Source organism: Phallusia mammillata, chromosome 7, assembly GCF_965637545.1.
Source record: "Phallusia mammillata chromosome 7, kaPhaMamm4.hap1.1, whole genome shotgun sequence".
Classification (NCBI taxonomy): domain Eukaryota; kingdom Metazoa; phylum Chordata; class Ascidiacea; order Phlebobranchia; family Ascidiidae; genus Phallusia; species Phallusia mammillata.
In genome coordinates, this window is record NC_137258.1 from 5638777 (window position 1) to 5656464 (window position 17688).

General features: G+C 35.2%; 1 protein-coding gene across 1 annotated transcript; it reads left to right on the forward strand.

Annotated features, from left to right (window-relative positions):
• Positions 1-7102: 7102 nt before the first annotated feature.
• On the forward strand, positions 7103-17629 carry LOC145237800 (phosphatidylinositol-3,5-bisphosphate 3-phosphatase MTMR2-like). The gene is made up of 12 exons (XM_080100789.1): positions 7103-7372; positions 7809-7990; positions 8355-8582; positions 8904-9068; positions 9260-9364; positions 9906-10064; positions 12440-12631; positions 13484-13642; positions 14120-14260; positions 14867-14980; positions 15762-15941; positions 16446-17629. The coding sequence occupies exons 1-12, from the start codon at positions 7306-7308 to the stop codon at positions 16596-16598; spliced, it is 1845 nt and encodes a 614-aa protein (XP_079956915.1). The 5' UTR covers positions 7103-7305; the 3' UTR covers positions 16599-17629.
• Positions 17630-17688: the final 59 nt, after the last annotated feature.

The following is a 17688-nucleotide window of genomic DNA, read 5'->3' on the forward strand; positions in this document are numbered from 1 at the left end:
TAGTCTGAAAATCCTCACATAAACATACATGCTACACAAATGCAACATGCTTTTAAATAGAGCCAATAAATGTAGAAATAAACTAAATGTTTTAGTCCGTTTTCAACTGGAAGGCTAAAATGTAGACTCAACACAATTGTAACAAACAAGTTGGCAACCAAGGGTACGGTAGAGATAAGACATTTGGATTGACGAAAAAACGTTTCAAACAGTGTATAGGTTTAGTATCTACGACAAACAGTTCCAAATCGAAGATGGAACGATTGAAGTGATAACCTAACAAGCACTTGGTTTGGTTTCATTTTCGTACAATGCAGGTTACTGGTGGAATATACGTTATGTCGGCGTCACAGTTCATAGTAGCAACACAAGAAAACATCATAGTAAACAAGAAACTTTTCAACCCAGTTATTATCTCTACCAAATTAAATAACGGAAGGTTGTGGTGGTCAATTTGCCTGCGTACAAATTAAGCCAACGCTGTGACCTACAACGAATTTAATGTTTCTTTGTTACTTCTATTACGTATCCCACAAGATACACATATCAATGTGCAAAAGCGGTTTATTAAGCGACAATCTTTGTTTTCTTGCGTCTTGTATTAGCCAATGGAGTCAGATTGCTGGGCTAATACAGAATTATTACACGAAAACATATTCTGTCATTCCTTGAAATGGAGACTCATTTTGATCGCTTCGCCTACCTATTCGACTAAACCAGCGGTTCCCAAAATTTTTCATATTTTTTTCAAAACGGTCCCTTTGCCATTATTTTGAGGGCTCGCGGTCCTTGAGCCTAAATATGTATTTCATAAAAACGACTGTTGATTTCAGGATTTTAGCTAGTTATGCAAAATTGCGCATAAAAGTCATCCAAACACAGCTTGTGACATCACAGACAAGACAAATGCACTACAATTGTGCGCGAACAATTACATTTTTGTTAGTTGTCATTCAATAAAGGCTATTGTTAAGCAATGAAGACAGTTGATTCTCAATTCTACTTTGATTTAAACGTATTTAGTGGCACAAACTGACGCCAAATAAGATTATAGAATTACTTCAACCGCTTCGCGGTCCCCCCAAAATGGCCTCACGGACCCCTGTTTGGGAACCGCTGGACTAAACAGAAGATGTTTTAAACATGAAAAGACAAGAAATAATTTGTGTCAACTCAAAAAAATTCTTTCTTCCAAAATACAATAATGACGTCAGTCTCTCACCCATGTCTGTATTGTAGGTATGATCTGTATCGATAAAGTAACAGCTAGTATCTGCTGGTAAAGCCAATAAACGACTGGAAGTGGTTAAGTTCGCGAAACTCGAAAGCTCGGACAGCAGCAGTAGCTAACTTAATGCACACAAGCACTAAACGCGTGGTTTCCTGTGTTTCGATGCTTTGCTATACAATTCAGCTACCACATTCTTTGTGGCAAACCAGAATAATCACCACAAAACTTACGCCCACTTTGCTCCCAGTAAAAACATAAGCATTGCAATAAATAGGACAGTGACGCTTGTTTTTGCCTGTCCTGCAGTTCAAACTCCTGGAAAATGCCCTAATCATGCAAAATCGTTTTGTTGACTCATCTCATGCATCGTACAGATCGTACTTTTCGAATTGTCACCCATTCTATGTTGCATGAGCAATAAGCCTCTCGAACAAAACTGCAAAGCGGAAGCTACAATCTTACCACTCAAATACAAGAAGCCAAAAGTTGAACTGTTTAATTTTTCTTTTGTCCTTAAACAGATATAGCCTACTGTGCATTTAGTATTAGTTGTCTGTTCAAGAATACAGCAGTACTCAGGTTTACAACCCCATAATATTTGCCAACGTTCCTTATTTTCTAAAGTATATCAAATGACATTGTCTTGCGAGTACAGCGTTTTTAACGAGGTATATAAAACACCGAAACGTTTAGATATATTTATTTCACCTTGGGGACATTCACTAAAATAAAAAACATTTATGGGTATTGGATTGGCCTTAAGGTATCATTGTTTTACAAACTGTTGTCAGGCACCCAAAAAATAACTAACAAACCTTGCTTGAGGTATCGCGCAATCAAACGCAAACCGCTTGAAAACAAAACTGTTTGCGTGAAGCAGGACGTATACCGTCACTTTATTGTCGCAATTTATTGTTTACAATTTCTGTGCACAAACGTTTGCAAAGAAGCATGCATAGATTGGCACTGTATTTGAAAAATCCTTGAAAATTTACACCAATAGTTTTTCCTCCTCTTTTAACTCTCACACTTTTTGCGCTAGGATTTATGGCGTGATAATGTTTATTAATCATTTTTGTAAAGCTGCTTTAGGTAGAATTTTCTTCATTGGATCTAAAGCTTTTCATTATTTACGCTTTCTACCAGTGCACAGCAACAAACTTTATCTTATCATTTCTTAAACGAGCAGTAAAATCCAGAAAAAAATCGTTGAATAACCAACGTGGTTTATGCTGTTCATTAAAATCCAAAAAGCGCAGACCACAGCTAAACGTTAGCGTGGGCCTAAACGCCTAATGGGAATGCATGTAAAAATCATAAGCAAATACTGGAACAAGCTTTCTTTGACCTAAACACGTGTCACTATGCAAACTTTCGTTTCGTTGTTGACACGGAAACGTTTTACTTGTCACCCAGCTGTACAGATTGTTGTTAGTTGTAACCCAGATACTTATAGCTTTTCCAAAACAATTGAATTGTGTTTCAACGAAAACTATTTATTTCGAAAAAATATTTTAACCCAACGTGTCCACTAAATGCGTTTAAAACTTGGATAAGTTTCTTCCCAATGTTTGCTTTTTAAAGCAGGTTTTCATTGCCATGTGCTAAACCTCCATATGTACTAACCCTTATTGTTTTACTAAGTGAAATTAGGTACATAACACTTAACTTAAGTCTTCAGTAATGTCCCTGCCAGTAGACTTATATTAGCATAGGCAAATCTATGTAACAGTACTTCCTTGTTAGCCTAGACCCGGTTAGGTACACTAATGCTAACAAGGAATTGCAATGTGTGAACTTTACACCTACAATCAGTGCGCTTATAAATATGGAAGCATAATTAAGTCATTGCGCTTGTTTGTCTCAGACAAACCTTTACGTGTAGTAATAACAGTTCAGTGTTTTATTTTGGAGCACGTAATAAAAACAAATGTAATGTTTACGACTGGGCTTACAGTAGGCCCATTTTACCAGGAACAGATAGGCCTACCTAGTAATACAGATACAATCATGATAAGCCTAAAAAACAAACATGTCTACAATTACAAACTGGGGTTTATGCAATAAATGTAGTCAACAATCAAAGTCTTTAAAAGGTGCTACTAAGCCTTTTATTACGTTGATTCACTACCCACGTCTCACAAATGTATTGGCATGGCATTGGTTTCACTCATTGCACAAAGTACTTTAACCACACACTTCGAATGTTTAGCGTTTTTTTAGTCAACTCCCTTTCCTGCTCGGGGTAGAGCAGTAACGTTTAAGCTTCAGGTGGCAAAATCTTGGATTAACAAAATTTGTCATGTGTAAAGTGAGTAGGCATGTGTAAAAACGTCTTTCGTAACACCAAAAAAAAAAAACAGTTTTATTGCGCATTTACAACTAAGGTACACTTCAAAGATTCGCAATTTTCACACAGGTACGGCTCGAATGTTAAACGCAAGAAACATTTCTAAATCGGCACGTTTATATAACGTGGCCTTTATACAAATCTAACAGAAACCAACCTATCCAACGTCATTTTTAATCGATACAAATGTAAACAAATCTTAAGAGATGCACGGCTCATTTCAAGTCAATATCACTGCTACGTTTTTGTCTAAAGCCGGACGTACAAGCTTCTAAACGTGCCTTATATCATTTCTAACATCATAATAGTGTATACATAAAGATCACCGCATCTGCAACTGTATGGGTCCGCTAATAAACCGTTGTTTAATTTAATCGGTTTCACTTTCTTCCTTGGTTGCCTTTAGTAAACAAACATGATGTGATAAGGAACAAACGCGCCATTTGGTTAGCCTTTGGTCTTTGCTTGTCTCATGTATATTGAACCTAACACATAAGAGCTACTTGTACTGAACTAAGATCTGAAGCACCAGGGTTACTTCCATGTTCCACCTACTTGATAAATCAGGTCAATATGTATTGCAATGTTTTAACACTACATTTTACCGCTACACAAATGAAACAAAGACTCGAAATGCTGTTGCTTTCGTTAAAAGAAACAGCCTACATAAAAGTTTTTTTGTAACAGTGGTAGACTAACACGTCTTTTTCCCATTAACTGTTGTGACGGTGGGTGGTTATAATTTAAAAACAACAACAAACCACTGCTACCATGGCCTATGAGAAAAGTCTATCAAACAAACCGTTACCTTTAAGCTAACAAATACACATGCTGTCGTTATTACACCACGTCGTACTGTACATTGGACTGTAAACCTTTGGCTCTAAATCAGCATTGACAACGGCAGACGGGTTCTGCGATAAGAATATGAGGCTTAAAGCGCTTTTATAACTGGTGTCGCGCAAAAAGTTCGTCCCCTGAGATTAAAATGGTGCAGTGACTTTTCCAAAGTTAAGACCAAGGACCATAGGAAATCTTGGCGGCACAACTTACTGATTAGCTGTTTGTCGATTAAAAGTGGTATTTTAACATATAAATGCTGTAAAGACTTCAAACGTCCGTATTTATGGTAACTTGTTATGCTCATATGGTCGAAATACATAAACCTCCAGCTCGCGAAAACAAAAACTTCGGTTTTATAGACTTACAACCCAATGAGCCCATGCAAGGACAAGTTTAGAAATGCTCCAAACATACGGCTAACTTTCTGCACTTGAAGATCAGGATTGTAAATCAAAGCAAATGACGTTTTTCTGTACACTTCAACTCTTAGCCTCGTCTTTATTAGCAATCGAATGCCCCTCGTTTTGCATCCGTTAACAACAAAGTAATACCTTCCTTAGTTGCTTTTAAGTTATTGTAAGTTTAGACAACAACCACGACAATCCGCTATGCGACTGGAAGCAAGCGTTGGTGCTGTCATGACGTAACAAGCGCAGGGCCTGAACGACGCTTGCCGTTTCCTTCCTGCTGCCACTCGACCGTGACGCACACGTGATCAAAACAGAAGCTGCTGCTACCGTCGTCGTCGTTATGTCAGCACTGGAAGTTCTGCTTCGTGCATTGCGTAACTTGCCTTCAGTACCAAACAAGGCCTCTTCTGCCCTTTCGCTCATCAGGGAAAGCGTAACTAAAGGAAGACCAATTTTATGGTTTAATTATGCTCTCGTAGGCATACCAACCGCAATTACATAATTGTTAGGTGCAGTATGAGTTCAATGGCCACCGACCGTAGCTAGGTAATAAAATATGTCGTAGGGTTTGAACGATTGCACTTTTTTCAAACAAATAGCATGATATATTTTAACTGCATAAAACTATAAACGACATGTAACCGCGCATGATTTTGCTGCTTTGCTAAACAATTATATGAAAAAGTTTCGCATACTTGCCTGTTATTAGTTGTGTCTGTTATTAATTTATTTTAGTTTTTGTTTTTGCAATAAATTAATGCGTATACTATAATACCAATACATGGGTATAAAACTAATGTAAAGCTAATAACTAGGGTTGGCCCGATACCAATATTTTGAACCGATACCGATACCCGATATTTTACCCCAAAAGTACTGCGATCCGATACCCGATACTTTGCAAACAAGCAACAACATTTTCAAACTGATGTATTTGTAATGTGTTTTCCCATCACAGTTAATATAACAACATACTGAGTCTAACACATTAACTGCTTTTTTACCATCACAGTTAATTTAACAACGCACACAGTATAATAAATCACTTAAACAAAACACTTCACCATTTAGGCTAAGTCTTAACACCAAGAAACAACACTAAACTACTGGCACTAAACATTTTTTTACAGTAATCAGAAATTGAAATGAGTAATCAGTTATCTATTCACACATTGTGCTTGATGACAATAAGTTTGTTTACGTTTTCTGGTGACAAACGGTTTCTTAAAGGAGACACAATATTACCAGCAACAGAAAATAATCGCTCACAAGCAACACTACTGGATGGCAGACCTAAAAACATTTTAATGCAGGAAAATTTCCTTTGTTAAGCTTTCAATTTAGTCGTTATTAAGTCGCTGTAGCGAATTAGGTCATATTATTTCATTAAATCCAAAACGAACGCGTTTTTTTAAATGTGGTCCTATAAATATTTCATCACAGCCGATGATTGTTGTTTTTTTGCCTCCTTTCATTTTCAATTTTACACATGATAAAGTCTAAAAAAAACTAAAAAAAAGGACGAGTACCGATACTGCTCGAAGCATCGGGTATCGGCGCCGATACAGTACTATCGGGCCATCCCTACTAATAACGTTCTTCTCTCTCAAGTCATAAATGTTTGCTTAATTCCGGTAGATGGAGCAAAAGCAAAATTATTGTGGGATTAGAAACTTTTCCAGTGAAATAGTTTTTAGTTAGTTAACCTATAATGCTATTTTTATTATGAAACATCACCTCAACCCTAATAGTCCTGACCATCAGCATTTTTACACACATTTGCTTCAAATACTTTTCCTTTCCCCTTTGCGCCACATATCGATATTTCGCAAACTTTTGTGATTTGAGTTCTCACGTTAGTAGCTGCACCCTAAAGTGAACGCACATAAAACGCAAAAATTATACTTTGCATTCGACTAAGATTGTGTTACAAAATTTTGTTAGATTGTTACATTTGACGTTTTTAGGCTGCTCGTTCTCGTCGGCTTTCGCAATAGTTGTTTTTAGTGTTAATAGTTGTTCAGCATCGCTATTTATCGTTACAAATGTGGCACTTGGTATCAATAACTTGAAAACATGTTTGTTACCTCGAAGTATTATCAAAGAGTCGAAGTCGGATTTAAAAAAAACTCAGTTTACCTCTGCTTTAAAGAGGCTGTTAGCTGATTTGTTTTGTTTTGTACATCAATCAGTGTAAAAAAGTGTGATGTCTATGGGCGCCTGGGGGGTGTTAAGAAAAAAATGCATAGCACAAGGAAAGCTGGTTTGTTTTTGTTTCATTTTTTTAAATAAGTATTTGTTTGTTTCGTGTAATTACGTTGCCCGCTTCTATTCGGCTTACCTATAGGAATACCGGTGTCGCAATGCATCATTTTTTGTGAAAAAATGTTGTAAATTATTATAACATTAGTAGCATCATTTCGAGTGTAGTGTACCGTACTCACGTCGCGACCTCCCAAGTACACTTTCTTATGCCTGAGTGCATTGAACTTACTCCAATGGATAACTCGAAGTCACCAGAAAGTACACAAAAGGCAAGTAACTTTGGTTAGTCGACTAATGTAAAAAATATGTTGAAACTTTTAACATTAATTAGCGCATTTCTGAATGGTTTATTGCTAATTTTGTGCTTCATTATTTAGGCCTGTTTTTTTGTTTGTATCATTAGGTATTTACTTAATTTCATAACTTGCGGTAGAAATCTCTATCCATAAAAAAACTATTTTGTAATTCTCTGTAACATCTGTTTGAGTCATGTGATTTTTAAAGTGGGTGTGTGATAAAAGACAACAAAAACTATATGTGCATGAGTAATGTTTTTAGTTGTAACTGAGATGTACAACTGTTTATCAGTAATCAAGTTCTTTCCAAACCAGTTGAGCTGTTTGCTGGTTTTGTTGTAGTTTTTTTTTTTTTTTTTGCTTAAACAATTTGTTATCAGTAAATAGTAATTAACATTGTTGGTTACAGGCAGACACAATGGTAGAATCAACATTAACTACAAAGTCTGATGGAGTCCCCTTATACCCTGGAGAAGTGGTTTGTGTCGCACTTTTAAAGGATGTCACATATCTCTGTCCCTATATGGGAGCTCTTACTGGACGCTTGGTTGTAACAAACTACAAGCTTTATTTTTACCAAGGAACAACTGAACAGGTCAGTTCATGGTCTGTAGAACCTAGCCTTATGTACACTATTTAAACTGGTATGTTCCAAGTTTTTGATGGGAATTTAATAGATGAATATTATGAGATCGATATCAAGAATATGATAAGATGGGTAACAATGAGGCCAAAATTCCTGGGTAGATTCTATTTTTTTAACACCCTGATTTAAATTGAGCCCACTTTGCAAATGGAAGTTTGTTAGTTAATCCTTAGGGAATTACCAATTTACAAAAGGGACATGGTTTTTCATTTGCTGTTCATACTTGTCCAAGTCTTTGTGTTTTGAGCGGAATATAGACTGTTCTTCTTGAAAGTGATAGAAATGTACACAAACACTTCCATGTTTATTTCAGTATACTCGGTGTATTGTGGAAGTTCCTCTGTGTACAATAAGTCGCATCGAGAAAGTAGGAGGAGTCACCACTTCTTCAAGAAATCCTGATGGCAGAAATCCATATGGATTGGAAATGTTTTGCAAGGATATTAGAGTTCTGCGATTTGTGATGAGGCAAGAAAATCGACAAAGGAAAACAATTCATGACAAGCTTCAGGAGTTGTCATTTCCTGCCAGCAACAAACTGGTAAATGTTTTTTATGTTATATATTGTACATATAATTTGCACACTTGTTTGTTAAATTGTTAACCCGACATTGTGTTATATATGTTATCCTGGTTTAAAAATAATGTCCTATGAGCCTGAACTATAATCTTATTGTTAATAAACAGAAAATGGGAAAATTTTACAGAGCACTGGTATAAAACTGTACTTTTTACATAATACACATTTAAAATTTTAGCCAAAAATGTATGTAATGATCAAAATACATCAGTTTGTTTAAATTGTGCTTATGTGTATACTGTTACATCGAAACCCCTTAATGGTTTTAAACACTCTTTTCAGCCATTCTTTGCTTGCCTTTTTAAAGAAGAATATGCAGAAGACAAAAATGGCTGGACAACATACAGTGCAAAGACTGAGTATCAGAGATTGGGAATGCCCATTGAAGGATGGAGATACACCAAACACAACAGCAAATATGAACTGTGTGACACATATCCACATTTGGTATGACATTATCCTTGCTTTTTGTTATTCAATTTTTACACATTATTTTTTGTGTTTTAGTTGGACAACATACATTTAGTGGCAAAAGGACATGACATAAAAACTACTGTTGCTGACTTTGTCTAGCATCCCATTTTATGGCAAATCTTGTGTGTATATATACCTTCTAAATACCTTTGTACATTTTCTAGCTTGTTGTGCCTGCGGCGGCAAGTGACGATGATTTAAAACAAGTTGCACAATTTCGTAGTCGAGGTAGAATACCAGTATTGTCATGGATTCACCCAGAAAGCCAGGTATGGATTTGCTGTCCATTGGAAAGTAGTTTTTTGGCATGGCATTTAAGCAAAATACTATACTGTGTTACCATTCTGCTTGGACGAGCATACCTGGTTTGACTTGTAACAACGTAAATCAGTCATTCTTAACCGTATTTGTCCTCACAAAAAATGTCTGTAGACCCCTTATCAAGAAGAACCAACAGAAATATATTATTTTGTTGTAAAAGTACATTTACCCCTGATTAATATGTTAAATGGATGTGCAAATTCCTTTAAATTGAACTGTATTTTCAGCGCACTCACATTAAGCCCATATTCAAATTTATTTACTATTTTGCAATAAATTGAGAAAACATTTGTGTAAACAGACTTTGGTATTTCATAACATTGGGGTTCCCATACCCTGATTAAGAACCCCTGATCTAAAATAATTGAATCCAGTGCATTTGTTACTGAAAACATTATAGGTACGTAATGTAACCAAGTACCTGTCAGTGAACCTTTTGCCATATGCTGTTTCTTCAAGCATGTGAAAGTGTATGATTGCAATTTCTAGGCCACCATTACCCGGTGTGCCCAACCTCTGGTCGGAATCAGTGGCAAAAAGAGCAGAGACGATGAAAGATACATTCAGTTAATTCTCGATGCCAACCCCCATGCACACAAGCTGCTCATATTTGATGCTCGACCACAAGCCAATGCTGTAGCTAATGTGGTAAGTTTTGAAATCTACACCTTTGCTACAACAACATTTGGATAAATGATCACATGGTGGATGTGTCAACAACAAATATTGTTTTAGATGTACGATATTTTACTTACTAGTTGTGTAACTAAAATAATATGACATGTTAAAATGGGAGTATTTAACCAACATAATATATATAATCTACAACAGCACTATGTGATTTTAGCTGCTATATTTAAAAAAAAATGACACAGTATGTTTGAAGTGATACAAAGCCAAGTTTGCTGATATATTCATTGTGATAATTCATAACCATAGCACTTAACTTTAAACCATTGGTCCGCAAACAATGCATCAGGTGTGCCCAAAGATAATGAAATTTTGATTACTTCATAGGTGGGGTAAAAAAGTTTGAAAAATGGCTTTAAAGCTTGGAAAATTTACATTAAACAAGTTTTGCAACAACTCAACCAATAGCATATTTCTTAAACTTACGGTTTCTTACATGATATTGTGAAACTTAAAGACGTTATCATGTATGTTGCGATAGAGGTTCACTCACATGATTTGCACATGATTTATTCATAACATAAGAATGACCACATTTTCTCTCATTGCTGTAAAATGTTGCAAAAAGTGGTTGACTGATTTTCTGAGCATTACCAAGAAATTTCATAATTTGTACATGTCATATAACTGAGTTTATTAAGTATATGAGTACATCCTGAAGTTTTTAATGTTCGTGTGTTACATAATACAGGACATGTAGTTTACTTATGACACTTACATTAATCACATGTGTTTCAACTTTGCAGGGTTAATTTTACTTAAGCTGTAAACTCAGAAAGCTTAAACCCATGATTGTAATTAAATTTTTGTAACAATAACATTTGACATTAATATGAAGTCACATGAGCACATAAGGACTAGTGCAATAAATAAACAATAATTGATTGTGTCATTCATACACAGTTGGATTTGTGGCACAGTTGATGCAGAGCACGTCTGTTGGTTTCAATTTTTTTCTTCTATTCTTGACCACTTCCTGGTTTGTCATTGTTTTTTTATTGTTATGGGAAAATCCTTTTGAAAGGTTTTTTGGCAAGTTCTTGCATAGGACTTTCAGTTCCTTTTAGTTTCCACAGCATTCTATGCCTACACAGTTTAAAATAGATTTTGAAGTTTTCTGCAAATCCATTTTAAAATATTTTCTGTTTTAAAAAATATGCTTTCTTTTTGTGTGTTTTGCTTTTGGAAAATGATTACTTTATCAAAAAATGCATTGATTTTTTTCTATTTTATAACTTTTTGTGTTTTAAAGTTTAGAAATTGAAATCCCCTTCCCTGAAGGGGACACATATTGATTTTACTCTAATTGTTTTTTGTTTTTTTATTGTTTTTATTTTCTTCCCAAAGTTTATCAGACTCGTTTTTCCATCAAATGTTTGATGGATTTGGATGAAATTTACACATATGGTAAATATAGTTGTGTAGATGCGCATCCCACTTTGTTTTTGTTGATAACCCCAGTATTTACCCCATCAGCCCCCTAAAATTAGTATTTTCTCCCAATGTTTGTCCGGTATTTTTTTCCCAATTGGCTGAAATTTAGGTAGCATGTGGACTAGCTATTTGTAGGTTTCGATTGATGTGTTTTACCTTGTAGCCCCAACATTACTCAACTAGCCCCCTAAAATAAGTGTTTTTTTAAAAAAACGTCCTAATTATATGAAATTTGCCAAGTTTATTGAACATACTATTTTAAGTCCTCAAATGTTGTGTTTTGCCCTGTAGCACCACAATTTAACCAACTGGCCCCTAAAATGGGTGACCCTTTTAACAACGTTCAAATTGAATGAAAATTGGACAGTTTATAGAATTTGTTATTCATAGGTGTCTATTTTTTGTTTTACTTTGTTATGCCACTATTTACTCCTTCTTCTTAAAAAAGGCTGTTAAATAGGACATACTTCAAACAATATCTGGGGTGAATCTGATTTGTATAGTTACTCTACATAGTATTACTCTACATAGTATTATTATTTAAGCCCAGTGCCGATCACTGTGTTTTACCTTACAACACCCGACTTTCTCATGGTTATCTCTTGAAAAGCATTATTTTCAACTTTGCATGTGTGGGGACCCATGAGTTTCTGCCTGCAGAAACAACTGTGGTTATAAAAGACAGTGGCTAATATTGGACACCATATAAAATAAGCAGAGGAAATATATTAATGTTTTAAAATAGGTTATAGTGTATGTGCAATGAAAAAATGTGCTAAGCCACCCTTCCAGTTTTTATTTAGTTTTTATGCATTAGTTGGCAATAATATACAAAAATCAGGGTACTTCTAAATTTTTGTTTGGAAATTCTGAAAATGAATTTGTCATTGTATTTTCAGGCCAGAGGTGGAGGTTATGAGAAGGCTGACGTTTATACAAGTTCCGAGTTGTTCTTCTGTGACATCCACAACATCCATGTGATGAGAGAATCATTGAGAAAATTGCAAGACGCTTGTCTTCTTGCACATCCTAATGATGACAAACACTGGTTGTCAAATTTGGAACAAACACAGTGGCTCCACCATTCAAAGGTAAAACTTGGCTCCACCATTCAAAAGGGAAATGTATTATTGTCAATAAAAAGCTAGTCTTTTTAGTTTTGGATCATTTTTGTCAGCTACACATGCAACACAACCATAAACTGCAAGGTCCTTAAAAAAGCAATTCTGATCTGGTTTTGTTGATACAAAATACATATTTATAGAATTTTGTCCAAAAATGACAAAAATCATGTCAATCAAACAGCCATAATTTAACACCTTTATTTATCAATTTTGGTGTGTTTTTAACGTTAAAATTTCCAGCATGCAAATTTGTGTTTTATTTAGATATGAGACATGTCATACTGTATCACAACACAATCTATATCTGACACATAACAAATTGTACTGACATGTTGGGCATTTATCATTAGATTTTAAATTTTTAAAATAAAGGTTGTCATATTTTCAAACACAAATTTTAAAATGCAAGACCTTTATTTTTTCCGTAAGTATACAAGACACATTGCTAAATACCTCATAAAAAACACCCAAGCCCAAAAATTATATGTCATGTTAATAAAGTGTTGAGGTTTTGTAGCAACTAAATTCATTAAATACTTATCAATGACTGTGATCTGGAATGGGACAAATTTTGTTTCAAAAGCAATATGTATCTCTAGTCAATATATATTGTGCTAACCTGTATGCTTTAATGATACAAATCCTTTACTAAATTGTTTGTTATGTAGTGAAGTGCTCTGTAATAAGATACAGCATATTGTTTGTGATTCTTACAGATTAACTAGTCTTGTTTAACACATAAATGCTGTTAATCCTGATCGGTTTAATATATATATGTATACATATGTTTAAGTTAACCAACACATTTATTTAATGCAGGTTATCCTAGCAGCGGCCACACGTATTGCTGACAGAATCGAAAGTGGAAAAGCATCTGTGCTTGTGCATTGTAGTGACGGTTGGGATCGCACTGCACAGCTTACATCATTGTCCATGATCATGCTTGACTCATATTACAGAACCCTTGAAGGTTTTATGGTAAGTATGAACAAAGTGACAGAACAAACTCTATTAACCTATTCATAGAAGCTAAATAGGCTCTTTGAAGGACAGTAGGTCCTTTTGACTTTGTTCGATGTAGAACTTTACAAAAATGTGCAAATTATGACTTTTCTTTCTATTCTTGAAATAAAGGTGAATGTAAAATTTCAAATGTTTTTTTTTTTTTTAAGATTTGAACCATAAACATGTTTTTCCTATGCCTAACTTTTTGGGAGATTAGTCTGTCTGAGCAAACTTACTTCCTGGAAGTAAATGTTTTGTTCTTTTCAACACTTGGTTCATTTTTTTGTGAAATATCACTTTAAAATACCTTACATTTAATATCATGCCCCTTTTATGGTGCACTAAGCACTACTTTTAAAAGTTCAGCTGTAAAATACAGATTTGCTATGTGTTCTTATTTTTGTAAACTAAAACAGAGCCCCATTGATAATGTCCTGGTGTGTATTTTAGGTCCTTATTGAGAAAGAATGGTTAAGTTTTGGCCACAAGTTTGCACAAAGAATTGGCCATGGAGATAAAAACCATTCAGACTCTGAACGTTCTCCAGTGTTTCTTCAATTCATTGACTGTGTCTGGCAAATCACCCAACAGGTCAGTTACAGCGTTAAAGCATATTAACCATGTAGATGTGTGTAATAGATTTATATTTCACTCAATCTATTCTCTTGTTGTATGCAATTGTTATACATTTAACATGGAAACTTTATCTTTGCTTCCTTGTATAATGGCTTTAACCACTTTTAAACAGCATTGAATACAGTCTTGTCAATGCAAAATTCCAAGTCTGACATTCTTTAAGGTTGTAGGTCTGTTATGTGTTTTTGAAAGGCAAATTGTGACTTAACTATGATGTCTTGTTGATTTGTTGTTATTTCAAATGTGGCCTTATGATGAATCAGCCCACGTTATTTTAAATCTTTCTTGACATTGTTTTCTGGGTTTGTTGGTTTACTCATTGAAAGTGACTCAAACGTCCTGAAGTGACTCTGACAGCCAGCCTATTTTGTTGTCTCCAAGGTTTTCAAATTTCCTTGTTCCCATTTCATACTTAGATGCCTGAAAAATGAGTCAACAGTATGGCATTTGTATTTTTTTCAAATTCCGATATCTTTCTACAACTTTTTGTCTAAAACACAAACTACAAATAAAGACAATGACATCACATGCAAAAAATATGTCTTTAATTTTTGTCTACAGTTCCCAACCGCTTTTGAGTTCAACGAGCAGTTCCTTATCCTAATCCTTGACCATTTGTATTCATGTTTGTATGGAACTTTTCTGTATAACTCTGAGCGGGAACGCAAAAAAGAGGTAAGACCATTTCTTTTAACAGGTGTAAACTTTAAGTCGCACTCACACTGCATAGGCAGAAATGTTACTCTTTTGGTGATGGTATTAGATAAAGTCCCAGAAAATTACCCCTTTTCTGTTAACCTTTAAGTTTTTTAAATCATTGCAACTGACCATAAACTGGAAAAATCTTTATCAGCAACAGATATTTTTGAAAAGGCAATAATACAAATTACAGTTTGACTCTTCTTGTGCGGTATTTGGATCTATTGCAAACAATATTTTTCTACCTAAAGCAGTGGTTCTCAAACTTTCTAAGCTTGCCGCGAATTAATAAACCAAAAACATTTTTTTGCTGCACACTTTGCACATTGACATAACAAAAGTTGTTCAAAGAGTGTTCATTTTCAATTTTATTTTAGTGGATAACGGTGCATAACTAAAATATGAACTTTAAAACGTTGCCATGCACACCAGTATTTCGTCATAGAGTCCTAAAACACAAGAGGGTGTCTGGACTTTAAAATAGGGAATATTTCGCGGCACACTTAAAAGTCTCTCACGACACACAGTGTACCGTGGCACACAGTTTGAGAATCATTGACCTAAAGTGTATGATGTGTATGGCACATAATTCCTGGTTTGGGTCAATATTTAATTAAATTAATACAAGTTAATGTTAGAAGGTAGGATCCACTTTGAAAGTCCAAACATAGACCATGTTATATCCAACAAATAACCCTATCCTTTATGAAAAAACTGCTTTTTGTTCAATTACCAAGGTGTTTTGTAACTTCTTCAGGATTTGCGAAAGAAAACCAAGTCACTGTGGTCACTTGTGATGTCTTTGCGAGATGATTATTTAAATGCACTTTATGTATCTGCTTACCAAAACCATGTTCTGCTTCCAATTGCTGCTGTTCGACACCTTGACTTCTGGGCAGGCTATTACGCTCGCTGGAATCCCAAGATGAAAATGCAGGTTTGTAAACCATGTTTTGATCATCGACAGAATGCCTTGCATTAGTAAAATTACTAGGGTTTGGGTGAACTGAGCCAGAACCAAATTTCTCGATACCAAGGATTAAAATTTTAATGCTTGGTGCTTAGCCAAGCAGGCGCATGAGTTAGCTGAGACTTATGACAAATGAAAAAATGTTGACCTAAAGTTCTTTAAAGGAAACATCCTTTCAACCTTCCCACCCTCTGTGACAATGAAAATCATGGAATAAAACATGCATTTAATAAGTGCGGTTGTTACTCTAAAAACTATAGAAGTTTCACTTAGCACTGACTTGCATCACATGTTATTCTGAAGGGACCTTGATGGCTACATAAGGGACCTTAAAAAATACAGTGTAAAGTGTTTGTGAGATGCTCAGTGCTTGACCAAACAGAACACTTGGAGGTTTAGCCCATCCATAGAAATTACACATGATAATTATAGTAATCAGTTCTAATTTTTACAACACTGTTTTTATCGCAGGAGCCGATTCAGGAGAGGCACAAAGAGCTGCTAAAAATCCGTGACCATCTTCGCAAAAAGGTGGAGGAATTGGAAAGGCAGCTTGCAGCAAAACAAAATGCAAGCTCGCCTGCTCTTACCATTCCACAAGATGCTGCTGCCCTCTCAGTATAAGATGCTTGTTTTCTGGCAATGCATCCTAGTTTTTTTTACATTTTAGTTAACATCAGTGTTGTCTGTTAATAAATGTCTTCAGCAGGTTACAAGTCGGAAAGTTGTAGTTTGTGGAATTGATAATATGTTGACATGGTAGGTTTACCACACTGCCTACTGAGATGTTTCTGAAAAACATGGTTGAATTTTGCATGGTTCCTTTTTCAACGGTTTTGTGTTGACCAATGATTAGGTTTGTGAAAGGGACTCAATTTGAATATCAAATTCAAACTGCCTATGGGTTTGCACCAACACAAAATTATGTTATTTTTTTTTCAAATGTATTTCCTGACTTGTTGTCAAGTCTATTAATTTATGTTTGAAGTTTGTTTGCTGCGTTCAAGTGATTTGTAGAAAGCATTTGGTTTTCTGCCAACAAGTGAACTGTTTCAATATGGTACAGTTCAACCCTTCAATGTGAAAAAAGCATTTCAAACTTCTTCACTAAGCAAATACATTTGCAAGCAGTTTTTGATTGATTTGCTTTTTCGTTGAAAGTATTCTTATTTCATCACCTGAGTATAGTTTGTAGTGATGGGACAATACCAGGTTTTGAAGCGAATACCGAGTATGAGTACCACATATATATACCGAGTACTTAAAAATAGTGTTGTACTTAGTTGTGTATCACTGGCTAATTTATCTGCCATGGCCGGGGTTCAGGCGTGCACACATGCATGCAGAAAAATGTAATCTCCAAGTGAAAAAATATACGTCACCTGGCTAACTTTTTCCCGATTTTGTGCTGTCCAAAGCAAATATTGGCAAAAAGTTGCCCTATTCTTATGGTGTAAACCGCCCTTCGGTATCAAAAATTGAGGCAAAATATTTCGATACCGAGTACGAGTATCGATACCACTAAAATCGTTCGATACTGAGTACCGGGTACTCGTCCCATCACTAATAGTTTGTGGAATTTATTGTAGTCTGTCTAAATTACTCTTAGATTGATGCTTGGTGAAGCGTATTGCAATAAACTTTAAACCAAAGTGCATGTTGTGAATTTTGTTTTGCTTCTAAGCGGGGTACTACAGTAAAACCTGGATATTTT

Excerpts from the sequence above, each read along its gene's own strand:
- LOC145237800 (XM_080100789.1), top strand. The coding sequence starts at position 7,306 with ATGCCTGAGTGCATTGAACTTACTCCAATGGATAACTCGAAGTCACCA. Across the intron at positions 8,583-8,903 it reads TTCCTGCCAGCAACAAACTG|CCATTCTTTGCTTGCCTTTT; the intron begins GTAAATGTTTTT and ends CACTCTTTTCAG. Across the intron at positions 10,065-12,439 it reads CCAATGCTGTAGCTAATGTG|GCCAGAGGTGGAGGTTATGA; the intron begins GTAAGTTTTGAA and ends TTGTATTTTCAG.